We start from the raw sequence: 18378 nt of genomic DNA, 5'->3' as shown, positions 1-18378 counted from the left end.
TAAATTTAGCTGCAAAACTTAAGTTAGGTACATGCTTAAGTGCTCAGCTGAATCAGTTTCTCATAATACTTTCCTCCTCCACAGTAGAGTTCATGCAGTAACTTTGCGGGTCACTGACAACACAGCACTTAGACATAGGAGACAATTGTTAAACAGGTTTCCCTCCTATTAGCTTTTGAAATTAATACTTTATTACTTCATACAAGACAGTAAAAATAATAAAAATAATCAAAAGCTTTTCATAAAAATTAAAAAGTTTTAAACCCAAATCTTATTTAAAAGCCAAACTTAAAACCAAACTAAAGAAATACTACATTTGCACACACTTTTAAAGGAAGAGATTACAATTTTCTTTTTGATATCAACAGGCACTCTTCATTCATCATCTGCAAGAAACTAGGTTAGGTCTCCATAGGCCACAGTCAGAGTTATTAAGTAAGTAAATATGCCACTGCTTCTGTGCCATCCTTTTATTTCCTTGCTTCTTCAGTCTCCTCTGACTCTCTCTCTTGATGCTCTCTTTCCCACCTCAATTCTTTCAACTCTTGTCTGTACTTCCGTTCAATGAACCGTTTCTGATGGGCCATCTGGGGAAAGTTATCTGACACAAGGAGAAATATTTTACATTAATAAACAAACTGGTAACAGAGAAAGCCTCAGCTCATTTTGTTTCAAACTTTGATGTTATTAGAGGTAGTGGGGGACAATGTTGTTCCCATTTTTACTCATTTATTTCTTGTAATACCTAGTAAACCAGGACTGTGTTATAAGACTTTGGTTTCTTTATGATTTCTTTACATCTGTTTCTCCTGCTACAAAGCACTGCCAAATCTAATATACTCACAAAAAATAAAATATAAAATCCTGGTAAAGCAACGTGGCCAGGTATTACCTGTATTTTACATTCTGTTCCCTTAGCAACAGGTGGTCGATAATGAAAAACGAATGTGGAACTACTGTCAATGCTGTCAGGGCTTTTTGTCTTGTTCTCACTCCAAAAAAGTATGAGCCACTGTTTTCAAGCATTGTACAGATGTTTCCATTATATTTGTTATTGTTTTAGACCATGCAGAATCAACTATATGCCCCACACTATGGCAGGGATCCTAATGGGAAAGTAATAGTGCAGCAAGAGGGAATGCAGTTAAGTCTGTTCCTGAAAAAGTTAATGTTTGGCTATGCATCAGAAAACAGCCTTAGTGTAGTCTAAGAGCATGGATGAGTGAAGACTGCCTAAAACAGACTGGACAAGGCTGAGGTGATGGAGAAATAGCTGGGGAGATGGATGCTTCTGCTTTCAGGCATTTGTCCATTGGCTGATGTGTAGGTACACATTAGAACAGAGGCTGTAAAAACAGCTTATATAACTGAAGAGAATTGCTCTCACTTAAGTGCACTGCTCACAGAATGTGATGTTTTCTGCATGACCAGGGTGCTGACATTCACATGTGTCTGTGCTGTGGAGACCTGCACCCTCCAGCCACTCAGAAAGCTAAGGACTGGTAGAGTATGTGACAGGCTGCAGCTGGTGGTAAATCCTGCTGGGATTACACAGAGCTCTGGGATCAGCACTGGCTACCTACCCAGTCTGAGATGAATGCAAAAGGTTACTACACTGACCTTTAAAATCATAAAAAAATTTGGTAGATGTCTCAGCAAAGGACTGCTCTCTCTCTTGCTGGCTACTGAGAGAGAATTCAGCTGAGGCTTCTCAGGACAAGTACCTTGGCACCAAGCTTTTTCTTTCCTCCTTGGCACCAAGCTTTGTCCTCCTTTTTCTGGGTCCCAGGCAGCATGGGTTCTCAGCTAGAGATTATGGTGCAGAAGCCACATAAACTGCAGGAGTTTGTGGCAGAGCAGAATAACTTTCTACTGCTTTGTTTTATTGGCCAGTGAAATTTGTGTCCTTTATTACATGTACCACAGGAATAAAAGGTTTATTCATCAGTTATTTACAACTTGGGCATAGGAGAGTATATTTATTTAAACCAGAGAGCAATCTAAACAAAATTGGTTTTAAATTGCTGTTGTTTTTAAAAACACTAGTGCTTTGTTTAATGGAGTTCTGGGATATTTTGTTGCTCATGTGCCCCATAAAATGAAAATCAGATTTTCAGCACTGTGTCTATAACAGGATTCCTTAAGAACTCAGCTTGGTAGAAACCTGTTCTAATATGTTTAGGATGGTAAGAAAGCAACTCATGTAATAAATTCATCATGGCTATCATATAAATAGGTATATGAAAACTACCGACTTCAAGTTAACTACTTATGCATTAAAAAAAACAACAAACAAACCAAACCACAGAACTCCACTGCACAACCACATACATAATAGAACAGGGGCCCTTAAGAGTTGTGTAACCTCCATCCCAAAAGACAAAACTTGACTGGCAAGGCAGAGAGAAACTAACTTGAAAGTTTGCTCCGATTTGAATTGAAGGGCAGCAGGAGCACAGACCTCTAGAGTTCGATACTATTTAAACAAATATACATGTCAGAAGAGAGCTGTGAAGTCCTTGGATTGATAGGCCATGAAACTCACAGCTCTCTTGAGTGGTGATACTGTCACAAGAAAATTCACTCAAAGAAAATTTCAGTAACATCTTTCAGATACTCAGCAGAGAAGGGAAGCTACATTTTTTTACTTGTCAAATTTACTGGTGGTGAGAAGTATATGCTAAGCAGATGGATATAAAAACATATCTGAACTATACAGATTCACTGCCTTCTGAATTTTTAAGCTCTTGAATTTCCCGATGCAGAGATAACAGATTAAAAACCTTTGACATCTGAAGAACTGCATGTGTTTCCAATGAAATGTCAAAAATGGAATTTCCACGTTCTTCTCAATAGAGAATTTCTGCTGCATAAAATGCTTGTAATCTATTTGCTTACAAGTCACCCACACCTGGCACTTTAACCCAACAGACTGAAGTTATTTCATATAAGAAGCTCGCCCACACTCATTCATATCTGAGACAGCATTTCAATGAAGGACTGCTCCCATGCTGGCTAGGAAGCATGTAATTTAGAGAGATGTATACACAGATCCCTGGATCTGCAGCTGATATTAGCCCTTCTTGACAGATAAATATTGATCTAAACTGTTTGGGATCTACCTCTTAGATTTTAACCTAGTCTACTGATTACCTGAGATCAAATTTTTTTTTCTAACGTCACACTTTCCTCCTTCCTTGAATTAAAGGGTGAGGCAACCCGAGCATCAGAGACTATGCAGTCTTATCCCACTGCATGCATAAGCATGAAAAACCTCAATGAAACTTTACTGCACAGGGATCCCTTGAAGTTGCATCCTCTGTGGCTGATCAGCTCCTATTAACAAATACCTGTTGGGATCATATTAACTTCAACTGCTACAAAACTGTCTTGAAAGTACTAAGAGGAAAACCTGCTGCTTAGAAGCTGACAGCACTTAGCACATGTGTTCTGTTCAAAATTTATCCCCCACAAAATCTGCACCTTGCTCACTAAAGATCAAGGAAATAAGCTATGAATTCTCTGTTGCCCAAATATCTTACATTTTTCAAGTGCGTCCATTGCAGCTCCCATTTCTGCTTGCTGAATACTGTGGAAGCCAAACAAAAACATGTTACATGAGATCTAAGCTGTACAGAATAAACTAAACTTTCTGACAAAGGGAGCACTAGTTACTATTTTGTAATGAAACTTTCTGAATAACCAGCAGCTAGTAATTCCCAAAGTGTATGATATATCAGCTTTTCCATAAATATGTGAGCAATAGTACTACAGCTCCACTGAGTATTTCTTAACTCAGATCAATTAAAAAAACCCAAAATATTCCAGTCCATTCTTCACTAAAGTATTTGCTTTTACTTGAGAGAAAAAAAAAGGAACAAAAACACAAATGCATGAATGCTAAAAAAAAATAAATCAATGATATTTTCATAACCACCACTAGATCTGGTAGCATAAAATAGGTTTCTGGGCTTCATAGCTGAAGTCTTTGAACCCTTAGAACCATTCCAAAATGCCTAGAAGTAGTAAGTTCAGGGAAAAAAATTAGCATAATAGTGTGGCACTCTTAACTTGCCAGTCTAAGTTGCATAGCAATCCAGTAGCAAATACCAAGATAAAGACGTGGAAGCTGTTCTGCAGTTTCTAGTCCGAGAGCCACAAATAGTTAGCACTGCCAGCCACCTTGAAGGCAAGTTCACCAAAAAAAGCTTAAGGTCCAAAATTATACCAACATAGAACCCTTCAGGTATTCCTGAAGCAGAGAAGTTTGAAGAAGGCTCTACAGCTTTCCTTTTCTAAGGCAGACCATACAATGATCTTTCTCCATGGCTAGTCCATTTAGACACCACCACACTCTAACACCATGTGATTAATTTTTTACTATACCTTGGACCTTTACCACATCCTATTCTTTCCCCTTTGAAGTAAACAGCTACTGTGTATGTTCTGGCATGAGAAGGTCCCACTGTCTGCAAGGTCCTGAAAGAAAAAATATTTTTTTCAAGCAGGGAGCATTAAAACACAGAATCTGTTTGTGGCACATAGCTCACCGAGCTTTCAGTCTGGTCAATACATACAGTGCAATTAATGCAAAATGTAGAGCAAAGGTTGAAGGATGTCTGTATAGATCACATTAAACCCAGAGATTACTGGAACAGTATTTATATCGATCACATTTATTACTCCAGACTCACTCAGGAGCACCACATGAAAATTAAAACTTTATTTAACCTATAAGCAAAAATGCAAACTGCAACAGAAGTGTTTTCACAGTGTTTGAACACTTCATAATAAAGTAATAAATTATGTATAGTTGTGCAATTGCACATAAACACAGCCATACAATTACGTGTGTGCCAGAAGTTTAGTCCCTGAGAGTTTTGCAGGCAGCAAGGTTTTATAAGGACTTTGTATTAACATAGTACCTCTCTACACTGAATTATCAAGTGGAAAGAAATTTTCCATCAGCTTTGAAAAACAAAACAAAACAAACTTTTCATTTGACCTGAAGTCTAGGACATACCTCAACAACCGTCTAAAAGGGAAAAGGTAATTCCCTAGATGTGCAATGAATTGCTTTTCTCTGGCAGTTTCTTACTGCTGTCTGAAATCTCTCCCCACTTTCAGATCAAGTTCTGTCCACTACCTGTTTCTTTTTAGAAGGAGCATGAATTTCACATCAATTTTTAAAGTATCTAACTAAGTACTCTATCTCTTCGTGCACTGTGACAAGAGCAAATAAAACTTATCCTCAATTTAAAAGCAATAGTACTGACTGCAGTGAAACAGATAATCCCAAGAAAAGAAATTTAACAAGATAATAGGAAGATAACAGCATATTACTAGGTCTGAGCTGTACTATAAAAATCAATTTATCATCACAGCAACACAAAACAAACATTTGGTACTTGATACTAAGTGGTTTTTAAAAAAATGGGAAATTGTTTTTTATTGAATTCTTCCCCCTCACCCAAGACAAAGCCCTGAACCCTCACACAGAGACATGGAGGAGTCAGACCTGCAGAGCACTGGCTGCACTGTTAAGGGGATGGCACTTCTGAAGTGCAATGTGTGTCACTGTCACTAAGCTGCTGCATTGCATTGGAAACCTTACTTCAGTACCTGTGACAAATGCACTTACACTTTCATTCTTCATATATTTTTGATACAATAATCCCAACAACACAAGCCTTGAATTTTCACAGTCTTTATCTCTTCTTTTGGGGCTAACATTGCACCCTTTCCTACATTAATTGAATGGATTTAGTTGCAATAAACAGCCTAAGGTTTATTATTTATTTTCTTTTGAAGCAGCTATTACACTATTTAGCAACTGGAAGTGAAAAGGGAGATCCATCCCATCCAGCTTCAGGTATCTAACTGAGGTGTACAAGTACTGCCTTGAGCTCTTTGTCATTGAACATGGGAACATTTGTGAGCTGAACTGCACAGCAAAAATGTCCAAAACTTGTGCAGCCCTTCAGTGCCTGCCAGTGCCTGTGGATGAGAAACAGTGTCTATAATCAGGAGGTGTAACATAAGGCATTATTATGTTTGCATAATATCATCAAGAAACTTCATCTGTTACTTAGACTAGAATCGAGATACCTTGACCTCATAACAAAACAGCCATTTGTTTAACTCTTTTTTCAACAATTTAACTCAGTTTCAACAATTTCAACTCTTTTTTCAACTTCCATTCCTTACAATAAAAGAAAAACAAATACAGAATTATGCCAGTTAAATACTCTAAATTAAAACTATGTTTTTCCCTTACAACTGTAAAGGTAAAATGGTTAGTAACTCTTCCTTGTAATAGCTTAAAACACCTAAACCTTAGAAAACAGTATTTTCCATCTTCAAACAAAGAGAGACTAGAGGGCTTGGATAATGACAGTGAAAACAAACTACGGGGAAAATGTAGGGTGACTGATCACATCTTCCTCCATATACAAGGAAAATTTATAATTAGCTGGTATCCATAAGATGCCTGATCTTACTTGTAAAGAGGAATGTCCGGCTCTTTTCCTTCTGTCCTGAGAGTCAAGCAGCACTGCTGAAGCTGAGATTTAGGATCATTCCAATCTTGATTTAAAATAAACTCCTGTAGGAAGCCCACAAAGATGCTTTTATGATTGAGAGATTGTAGTAAGAGTCTCAAATGCCACAATGTGTTAAAACACAGTGGCAGGAAAGTAGGAACCCGACTGATCTTACCTTTAGCCGTGGAAAAAAGCAAACATTCATGAAAGTGTGAACATATTCCAAATCTTTATCAATGTACAGGGCAGCAATAAAGGCTGTGTGGGGGGGAAAAGGAACTGTCACTCATCCAAGTAGAGCATTATTGGTTTGCACTTTTAGAAACAAGTATCTCTGAGTACTTTAAAGCCATATTCAATTATGTTTCAGAGCAGTGATCTGATGAGGGTATTATCCTGCATACTCGGGGAAAAAGAAATCAAGTTGACCAAGAGATTAAGTGATTTACTCGAATCCACCCAGTCATTTAAAGTGCTAGATACAACACTCTGCTCTAATCTCACATTTTAACCAGGAGACCATGAATCCTTACAAATAAATCACTACTGGGTACCATAAAATAATTTAGATATAAATCACTCCTGTTTGTGTGCTATTTCCATTTGTTTACAGGATTTTGAAAAAGCCAAGTGGTCTGAATGGCTTGGAAAATACATCAAAATATATAAGACAGGGATTAACTTTCTTTGCAGAATATTTATCACAGTTTCCATTTCATGGGAAAGAAGGTAGCACAAACTTCCAAAAAATCAACTAGAAACAGTTTTCATTTCTATGTAGCCTTCCCTCTTGTGGAGTGACTATTTTAAAACCTCCTCAAATGCAAAAAAATGAACCACAGAAATATTCACCTGCTGAAGGAACTATTTTGCCTTCCAACAGTGTCAAGAACATACTAATTAAACACTGAAACTGCTGTTAAGTAGCTCAACTCAGAGTATAAGCTTTAACTTTGAAGACATGCTTTTGACCTGGTCATCTCAACCCTGCAATTTCTATCTGCACTTATGCCTCCTTCATGCTTTTATGCAGACTTCAAAAATCTAGGCTAGTCTTCAAAAATCTGGCTTTCAGAGGTATAGGCATAATTCATTTGGAAATCTGAACATACATTTTTAATAGCAATTTAGGGGATTTCTAATGGCTTTCTTACACAAGCCCCAAGGAAAAGGAAGTCATTAAGCACTAAATTATTGTAACCAAATTAACTTACATTCCAAGAGATCAGCCAAAGTCTTAGTTCGAAGAGTTACAGGTCTTTTTGTCTTGTCATTAGTGATGGCAAACTCTTGCATGCCCAGCTCTTCCGCCACCTTGGCCTGTGTCCTGTTGTTCACCAATGAACTTCTCAACAGCTGCAAAAGAAAGAAATTCCATTCCTTAAGTAACACTTGCCAATAACAAACTTCAAAACCTAGGAGAGCTAGGGAGAAAAAGTGACTTTTCACCTTGAGGTTTCTCACTTCTCTCAGTTTACTGACATTTTGATTCAGGACACCTCAAGTGATTTATATAGACGCACTCTGTCACTCTTTCTACTGGTGATTTTTCTTTCTGTTTCAATTCTTCTCACCAATCTTTACTTATTCTGTGGACACATTACTTCTGTATATGTGTCATGCATTTAAAATGCTTGTTTGTGAGCTTCCTTGCAATTATGCACCATCTCTTCGTGAGTCCTGTACTTTCTCAGCTAATCTGAAGTTTTCTACAGCTGTATACATATACAATACACGGTTGTACACATTTTCCCACATGAAGTGTAAGTAAACAATATTCTGGAGTCCCTGGAAAGTCCCCAGTGTCCACCAAATAATAAACAGGTGGTGAATGAAACAAGTACACAATAAAGCAAGATAGTTCTGTGTTTCAGAACGAGCAGATGAGGAAGCTGCTCCATTCTTTTGGCCAGAGAAACAAAACCACACAGATGGACAGCCTGTATGTACTATTTGCTCTGCTAGAAGGCAGCACAGTCGAACCAATGGACCCCAGACAAATTTCTGCCCTAACATGTTCCATATATGACAGTGTCAAGGATGTGCCATGAAAATATTTTACCTTTGCTTCAGACAGATTACTTAAAAACACAGAGCTCTAACAAAGACGTGAAGCTCCCACACAGCTTACAGGAGTATTTTGGAATTTTAGGGAAAATTTCTGAACTTTTGGCAAGGTTTCTGCTTGTTTGCTTTTTTTGCTTTAAATAGAACAGCATTAAAGAAATTAGATCTACTATGGGAGGTAGGGGTGAGAAGTGAAGAATGTCTCTCTTCCACAGTTTATTTGCAATCTAGAGTTGAGACACTATGCACACATTTTTTCCTCTCTTTGTCTTCCGTATCACATTTGCTCAGCTTATTAGATACAAGTTATATGCTACCTGGCTCCAGCACATCAACTGAGCTTATGAAAAATCAAGATTTATTTGCTGCACTTGATAGTTCATCTCTCACAACAGATAAATACAGAACAGTATGTTCATAATTTGTTTGTCAATGATGTATGAAGCAGATACTCAAAACCTGATCTTCGTAAACTAGGCAAACTGCAGATAGCATTATTACCTGCCTCCCTAACCTTTGTTTAAAATCATTTACTATTTATTACTACTATATATTATTCCTTTTCAAAATTTGTTCCTTTTATGTCCTTAAGATAAATAAACTGTACTTTCCCCAACAACATCCTAAGTACACTAAGTACAATATCCGAATATGTAACCTGTGAGACAGAAGTACAGTGTCCCATGACAAAAATCTGTTTCTTCAAATGGGAGAAGATGGATTTCTTTTGTTGTGTTTGCAGACTATTTATTTTGATGGGATCCATAATCATGATTAGTAGTGTCACAAAACAAAGAGCAACATATACACTACCCAGTGAACTAGAGAGAGGTAAAATAAGCTCAGTTATCCTCTTAGGACTGTGGTTATCCATTTCCTCTGTATTAGAATTCGCCTCCTCTACAAGTGTGATCAGGCAAGAAACTGAATTCTTCTTAATGATACAGAGAAGACACAGTCCCTGTGCCTTGCCAGCAGCTTTTTTAGAGTTAGTCTCTACACTGATAACACACAGCCTGTATCACTGCAGATGCTGTGACATATGGAGCTTGACTCTAATTACAAAGCAGCTTTTTTCCCAATTCTTCCATCTTCACCCAGCATATCACTACTCATGACTGTACCAGAAGAATGTATCCATAACCCAGTACTGGAGAAGCTGTATCTTCCAACATCCAACAAAATATCAACTTCTTTTCTGGTACATTATTTGGCTATCTCCAAGTATGTAGATGAGACTATGCTCTCCTTTTTTTTTTTTTTCCCTTAAATATAGTTAATTTATAGACACCTCTCCAGAAGTAATCACTCCACACTGGGAAGCCACTGCATTGCCAGTCAAGTAGAATCTTTGACCAAAATTGCCCTCAACACAAAAGACACCACTTAGTTGATGTTCTACTATTACTTCAAATTTAAGTATGTTCACAGATAACAGGAGAAAAAGCTTAGTGTTTGCTGTTTCTCTTCAGATTCCACTTTATCAGTCTCCTTTCTCACGTCTCATTTCATTTGTCATCAAATTTAAAAACATTTTAAGATACTTTTCTTTTTCTCTACACGCTCATCATCAGAGTTCAAATTTTATTTTAGGCCATTGCCTGCTTCTTCATATCTGCATGTGTTTTCAGCATCCACTCCACTCTAACTTTGCAGTTTTGCCTAAAAACTGAAGTGTGCTTGTACTTGTACTTTCCAACTCACTAATCATTACATTAAAGGACAAAAAGACATTGTTCTGAGCATTTATACCCATTAGCAGCAACATTTCATATACTCATTGCCAAACAGTTCTTGCAAGAGCTATAAAACTATGAATGCCTACATGCCTACATTCTTAAATGTCATGTAGAAAGCAAAAAAACGCACCAGGCTTTATATCCTGTCTCCTGAATGGTGCAGAAGAATCCATACAAATATAACTGAAACTTAAGAAATGGTGAAGAAAAACTCAAGTTACTTTTAGCCACAGCATGTAATTTTTTTTCTATTGCAAACAGGTTTAGCCCAAAACATTCAAGAATCATACTCCTGATAACACATTGTCTGCTAGAGACTTAGCACTGTCATCCCTTTATTGATCTGAGGAAAGCACTCTAGAATTAGGCTACTTCCTAACCTTAACTAAGAAACTTGAATCACATTCCTGATACATGTATTGCTTTGCTGTTGAAGTAAACTATGACAATTTAGTAAGCCCAAGAAAATTTGTTATTTGCAAACAAAGCCACAACTCTCCAGCTGCAAGGCTAAATGAATCAATCAGGAAAAAACTGCTCATAGTATCATGCTGTGTTTAAAGTACAGTAAATTGTTGAAAGATCCCCAAACATCAAAAATCCTAGATAAGAGAGGCTAAAAGGCTATAGCAATCAACAGATGACTATAACTACAGTAAAATTTAATTCAAAAGGTACCCCCAGGAACTCCAGATTGAAGACAAGAGGAAAACCTGACCAAGATAAATTGCAAAAACTTTTTATCAGGATGTGTAACACTGCCTGTATGCATGTTCAACAGATTAGAAGTCAGGAATAAAAAAAGTCACATGATGCATCTATGTAAATAAATGGTTTAACACATCCATCTTTGAAGAAGAACTAGTCTTAGTCCTCAATTTCATTGCTGACATCTTTAAAATTTTTGATCCATTTTACAGACTGAACAGAAATTATTGCAGCAGGCTCATAAATCACCATTTTCTATTCATTGCAGTGCATATGACTTAAAATTAACAAAGTTTTATTAAGAGCAGTGGTTGCTGAAGCTTCTTTTATTAATCAAACTCAGAACAATTCACTAGCTGTTCCGATAATTTCAGTCTCCATCCCACTCTTGCTCTTATGGAGAATATGATTGATGGCAGTCTCACCGTTAAGTGCCCTTCATGATGATCGGGGAAATGTATGAATAAATACTCTGTGGCTACCAACTGCATTATAGAGTCACCCAGGAATTCCATCCTCTGGTTGTGGCCTCTGAAAAATGAGACATCAGTGCAGCAAAATCAATAAGCACTCATGAGGAAAAAACCAAAACCAGCATGCACACACAAATTAAAATGAAGAGTGATCTGAAAGTGAGCCTTGCTCATTTCCAAACACATTTAAGACAATTTTTCACTGTTAATCAGGTGAGATGAAAACACAGCTCATTACTGTAGTAACACCATCTTACAGGCAAAAAAGCAAATCAGGATAGCTACAAATAAACACAATCATTAGATTACAGATCACAGACAAAATGAAGAAGAGCAATTGACATCAAATCTGTAATGGGATAAGATCTCTACCTCAAACTTGTTTTAAGAAAATGAACTAATGTATGCAACGACTTAAACAGAGAAAAATGTCAATTAACAAGAAAGAAAAGGATCAGGGTTTAAACTCATACTTAGATCCCGGAGAGGTAACCAGTGATATGAAGTTTAACAAAGGCAAGTGCCAGATTCTCTGCCTGGGACAACCCCAGTTGAGTGTATAGAGCAGGGAATGAGAGGCTGGAGAGCAGTCCCACAGAAAGGCATCTGGGGGTCCTGGTTCATGGCAGGCTGAACATGAGTACCCTGGCAGCCAGGAGGACCAACCCTGTCCTGGGGGACACCAGGCACAGCATGGCCAGGTGGGCAAGGGAGGAGATTGTCCTGCTCTGCTCTGAGCTGGGGCAACCTCACCTTGAATACTGTGTGCAGTTTTGGGCTCCACAGCATGAAGACAACATTAAGCTGTTAGAGAGTATCCATAGATGAGCAATTGTGAGGGTGAAAGGTCTTGAGGGGAAGCCATATGAGGAGCGGCTGAGGTCATTCTGTTCAGCCTGGAGGGGACTGAGGGGTGAGCTCATTGCAGAGGGGAATGGAGAGGCAGGTACCAATCACTTCACTTTCAAGACCAGAGACAGGGCTCAAAGAAACAGCATGAAGCTGAGTCAGGAGAGGTTTTTCACCCACAGGGTGGTTTAACACTCGAAAGGCTCCCCAGGGAAGTGGTCACAGCACCAAGCCCGCCTGAGTTCAGGACGTGCGTGGACAACACTCTTAGGCACATGGTGTGATTCCTGGGGTGTCCTATGCAGGGCCAGGAGTTGGATTTGATGATCCTGATGGGTGCCTTCCAACTCAGCATATTCTGTAGTACTGTTTGCTTGAAAACAGGGTCTGGCAGCTTTGCAAGCAACAGAACACAAGGGCTGTGCTTGGACCAAAGAACGCAAATTTTACTTATTTCTCTGCCCAAATGTACGTCCAGGTATGTTTTGCTGCTGTCTCAGGAGTGACGTACAAATATCAGTGATGCAGAAAGATCAAAATAAACATCAGGATAGGTCTCTAACACCTTCTACAGTCTTTCCCAAGGTATTTGCTACTGACTACTGTCAGAGGTGGCATACTTAGCCAGGCGGGCTTGTGAACACAGCTGCTCTATTCCAGGAAATAGACGTAACATAGTTTGTTTACAAACCAGGCAATCTTGGAATACTCATTAAGGCCAACAAAGCTACATGAGGACCCTTGCTATGAACTCACAGAGTCAGATGGTTAAAGCCTACTGTCCTCAGAGTGAATGCACGTGCTAGAAGGCGAACATGAGTAAAGATGACTCCAATTGCCTCCTCAAACTCCGTAAGCTTTTGAAGAACTGGAGAGGTCTCAATGAGTTGCCTGTCAGTATTGGACTCCTGCAGCTGCAAAAAAATACGAAGTGTAAGTAATGATGAACTCAGACTGCTGCAGAAATTTTCAGAGAAAAGCAAGCCTTCACTGAATCAAGGGCAAAGAACACAATGAACAAGTTCTGTGGACAGCTGAACTGAGAAAATCAAGTTTCCTCTGCCTTTTGGTCTTGGATAATTACTGCTCAAAGAAGAGATGAGCTCTGATGTATGTTTTTTTAACAGCTGAGACATTTAAACACATCACTTGTATGTCTCTATGTGATGAGGAATTGTAGCATGCTACAAACTTTCACAAAACATGTACAATTGTACATTTCTGCATTTTCTAACATTACCATATTTTTTGCAACTGAGCAACCTATTCAAAAATTATTAGAATAGGACTGACAGGCTGACAGCATGTCAAGACAAGACAAAACCCAAATCAATTTCTCCCAATTTCCTCACGTATCAAAGATCAAGACTAAATACTTTGAATATGAAATTCAAAAGGGCACACTAACACAAGAAAATTAAAATTATTGCTTTGGGTCAGTATCTTTTCTCATCAGTTTCTTGTCTGATGTCCTTGATGTAATGACACTGTTAAATACCATTTCTGTGGAGCTGGGAAATGGCTTAAGCATTTCCTCCACCTACACTGGGCAACTCTTTGGTATGGTAATGCTTTAGAGAAGGAATTATCCAGATGTTGTCTACCCCTTTTCTCTTAACTGGTTACATTCAATTTGTCTTTTTTTCTGTACTGAGTCTTCAGTTCACACTTCTATAGAGCTACACACCCTTGCACCAAAATCCCACACTTGAGTGGTAACTGTCATTCTGGAGTTCAGCTGCATGTGGAGGTGAGACTGCTTTTTGCTTCCTCATGTACAGCCCTTCCTATTTACCTACACAGAATTTCTTCTGCTTTTTTTAAACTTCACAGTGAGTCACCCTTGCATTCTCACAACCAGAGTGCAATTCTTCAGTCTACTGTTGTCCCTGCTACCTGAAATAATTTGGTACTGTCAACAAACTGCCACCTCACTGCTCATCCTGTTCCCTAGACTGTCCATGAGAACAGCCTGTACTTTAGCAAACATCCCGAGGGAAATCTGCCGGTGATCACCATTCCTTGCAAGATGTGGTCATTTCACTCCTGTTCTTCATTTCTTATGTTTCATCCATTCCTTTAAATCTTGTAGAGACTAACATTTTTCACTGGAGTTGCTTTTTCTTTATTGTTTCTTAAAAAAAAAGGTAAAAATTTTAAAAGCCTTTCCTGACTTTCCAACAGCCTCTCAAGAAACCCCAGACAGTACCTTCTGCATTATCACATGCTGTTTTGTTTCTTAAAATTTCCCATACATCTCTGAGGTAGGACTCGTCTTTACATGTTGACTCTTTTTAAAGAGTCCGTATGTATCCAGATGACCACTAATTATTTTTTAGAACCATTTCTACAGACTTCGCTACTGCCAAAAACACAGAACTGAAGATCTGCAAATCTGTTATCTTACTCAGAGCTATTTTTTTTACTGACTGGGATCTCATTCGGCATATTGTTAGAGTGATTTTTAGGAATTTTTAAACATGCCATTCTTCAGGCCCACAGGCCAGTATGAGCTGTCTGTGTTTCACCTGCTGACAAAAACCCCTAGGATGGTTTTGGGATGTGAAAGAAAACAATTTTCATCACACAAGTCAAGGCAGTAGTAAGAAATTATAAGCTTCTTACACTGACAGTTGCCAATTTCTAGTAGAGTGCAAGTTTTCTTTGTGAAAAACAAGCAGGGATGAAAAGGTTAAAATAAAGTAAGAGGAAAGAAAAGAAATTCAGAGTAAGAACAATATTCTTTGGAGCTATGTGTGCCACCATACAGGATAGCTAGTGCTGTATCTCAAAATGTTATCTTCCTATTCAGGGTATCTTGTATTTACACTCAAGAGGGATGTGGCAAAAATTCTTCACATGCACAGATTTGTTGCTGAAAATTTTGGCTGTGCACACACTGCTGTTCTTGAAGCACCCCTGCATACTCCTGCTTGCACTGAAGACAAGGAACTACAGTGCAGAGAGGCTCTGAGACTTGCTTTATGTCTGTCCAAGACTTCAATAAGGGGGAATGGACTGGGACATCAGTCTCCCAACTTCCAGTCTCATGAACAGACAGCTTGTGAACTTGTGTCCTTTGATACGTGGAGGATAAGTTAACCTTCAGACCCTTTCATAATTTTAGTGTTTTCATGGTACTAAAGTTACTGCAATCACTAAAACAACCACACTATCATTGCAGGAGTACACACAAACAAAATCAAAATATAATAAAATCAAAACTTTTATGGCATTCAATTAATGTGCCTTCCTACAATTAAGGTTTCAGACCTAATTTCAGGTAAAGAAAATATGTTCATAGATTATTTTTGCTCCCTTTTCCTCCAACTTACAGAAGACAAACAAAAAGCTATCAAAACATTACCTCTCATTGGATTTACTGCATAGGAACAGTTATACAACAAACATGAGTCAAGGAAAGGTAAATGATTAATTCTCAGAGAGGCAGAAACTCACTACTTATTTAAAAAAAACCCCAACCAAACAAATCACAAACCAAACACAAAGGAAAACATATATATATATTCCTTTGGCTACTCTTTAGCACAATTTCTGAGATGTCATCACAATGGAAAATGGAAATGGAAAAGCATCCCTGAAAATAAAACAGAACTGTGAAATTTATTACAGAAAGGGATACACTTACTTGGAGTGGGTGTAGTGGATAATTAAGCCATACATCCCGCAGGTCCTGCAAACATTGAGAGATGCCTTTAATGCTCAAGGGAGTCATTTAACAAATTCCACAGTACTAAATAAAATGTCATTACTTGAAATACTGAACTATTTCAGATGCTGACTCTGCTTATTGCAAATTCAATAGTGCTGGCAAACTAATTTTTAAAATCGTGTATTTGCTGTTCAAACTGCCTGTAGTTCTCCCAATTAGCTTGTGTCAAAGAGGTGGAAAAATCCTTGAACCACATAAAAAGTGGTTAAAGGAAGAAGAAGATTTGTTTAAGCCTCAGGACCAACTTTATTTGCAAGTACTCCTCAGTAGCAAGTTTGACTTCTCAAAGGCAAAGACTGAAAAAGAAAAAAAACCACTTATTTTCTTCTCTTTCATAAAGGCTTCCTTCACTACAGTCACCAAGCAGCCCATAAACACTGAGCTACAAAAGGCTTCCAAATACTTTTATTTCTAATAAGCTTTGTCATTTCGCAGACTTAGAGGAAGGAAAATAATACAGAATTCATCCTCTCATCACTGCCACGTGTGCTGTCCCAGTGGTAGGTACTTTCCTCCACTTTTATAAAGCACATGTTCTAACTAGCAGCCATCTAAGATACAGCCAGATCTATCCTTGTATATCCTTGCACACTGTAATTGTGAAATTGGGTAAATGCTGAATGAAACATACTCCTTTCTTTTTTTCCCCAACTATATGTTTGAAGCTTGTAGGGTAGGATGATTGTATTGATGAAACAGAATAGTTGCTTGACAAGTGCATCATTCCCTCAGAGCCTGATGCCTGGATCCTCAGCACCCATTTCTGTTTTCAGTGCAGCACTTTGACTGGAAGCCATCAGGTTTCCCACACCACCCACCTTTCCCACCCCAAGACAAGCAATCTAAAGCACACCTGAGAAAACACCATAATTTTTTTTTTTGCCTGAATCAGTACAGCTTGCTGTCCTAATTAAATTTCCAGGAACTACATAAAATAGTATTTCTGCTTATTTGTAATCTTTAAGTAAAACAATGCACAGGAAAGCACATAAATTTATTTTTGAACTGGAAAACAAATCAAGAAATTACATAAATACCTTTTCATTGAAGAGCAAACGTCCAAATAATTGTTTTGCTTCTTCTAAGCTTCCCTCTAGATAAACAGCTCCTACATGAGGGGACCAATATGTCAAAGGTCAATAATGCAATTAATACTTAGAAAATTACTAAGCATGAGAAAGTCAAAGATCTTGGACTTCTTAATCTCCAACACATCCATATTTAAAAGCATTCTTTCTGTAGCAAAACCCGTTTTGCAGAGAAATTTAAAGCACGTTAAACACCAGCATAAATTAATAGTCATAAAATGCAAAGAAAATCCTGACATAATTATAACAGTGATAAAAAATGATATATCCAAAGAGCAAAGATTAAACAAATTAACCTAGATGCAATATATTTACAAAAGTACTTTTCACTAAACAGCTAACTAGACAACTACGTTGGTTTCACCAGGAATAGAGTTAATTTTCTTCACAGTGACTAGTACAAGGATATGTTTTCCATTTTTGATGAACACAGGGTTGATAATACAGAGATGTTTTTGTTATTGCTGAGTAGAGCTCACACAGAGTCAAAGCCTTTTCTGCTTTTGGTACTGCCACACTGGAGAGGAGACTAAGGGGTGCTTGGGAGGTTGGGAGGAAACACAGCGGGGACAGGTGACCCAAACTGACCAAAGGATATTCCAGACTATATGACATTATGCTCAGTATATAAATTGCAGTGAAGAAGCAGGGAAGGAGTATGCCTGGAGTGATGGTGTTTGTTTTCCCAAGTCACTGGTATGTGTGACAGGGCCCTGCTCTCCTGTAGATGGCTGAACACCTGCCTGCCCATGGGAAGCAGTGAAGTGAAGCAGTTTTGCTTTGCTTGTGTGCATTGCTTTTTCCTTCTCTATGAAACTATTTTTATCTCAACCCATGAGTTTTTCAGCTTTTACCCTTCTGATTCTCTCCTCAATCCCACTCGTGGAGGAGTGAGCGAGTGGCTGTGTGGGGCTTGACTGCTGGCTGGGGAAAAACCACAAAAACATTTACAGATAGGGAAACCCATAAAATACATTTCAATAACTAGCAAATAAACATCATTTATTCTACACTTCCAACAGGATTGCACTTGGCATATAAACAATGTGTCAGGACTATTGCAAAGCTCAAGGTCTTCCTTTAGCTTTCTTCCTTATTGGTAATAATTTATAATAATTTATTGTCTGAATTGTAAACAGCATCTCTGCATGTCTCAGTTTCTGAAGATTTTGTTTGTTT

The 18378-nt window shown here is 38.1% G+C and overlaps 1 protein-coding gene across 1 annotated transcript in view; it reads right to left on the bottom strand.

The window, feature by feature from the left end:
* Window positions 1-324: 324 nt before the first annotated feature.
* The window catches only part of DROSHA (drosha ribonuclease III), a 70306-nt gene continuing 52252 nt past the window's right edge, over window positions 325-18378 (bottom strand). The window contains exons 23-32 of the mRNA XM_062499523.1: window positions 17149-17219; window positions 16028-16072; window positions 13135-13292; window positions 11482-11587; window positions 7757-7898; window positions 6718-6800; window positions 6501-6604; window positions 4387-4479; window positions 3543-3589; window positions 325-601 (exon numbers count right to left, since the gene is read on the bottom strand). Of these exons, the coding sequence (XP_062355507.1) occupies window positions 471-601; window positions 3543-3589; window positions 4387-4479; window positions 6501-6604; window positions 6718-6800; window positions 7757-7898; window positions 11482-11587; window positions 13135-13292; window positions 16028-16072; window positions 17149-17219 (980 nt within the window). The 3' untranslated portion in view covers window positions 325-470. The remainder of the gene's footprint in view (window positions 602-3542; window positions 3590-4386; window positions 4480-6500; window positions 6605-6717; window positions 6801-7756; window positions 7899-11481; window positions 11588-13134; window positions 13293-16027; window positions 16073-17148; window positions 17220-18378) is intronic.

The sequence above is a fragment of the Cinclus cinclus genome, chromosome 1, assembly GCF_963662255.1.
Source record: "Cinclus cinclus chromosome 1, bCinCin1.1, whole genome shotgun sequence".
NCBI lineage: Eukaryota > Metazoa > Chordata > Aves > Passeriformes > Cinclidae > Cinclus > Cinclus cinclus.
Note: the sequence above shows the minus strand (reverse complement) of the source record. Positions and strands in the feature narration are given on the sequence as shown.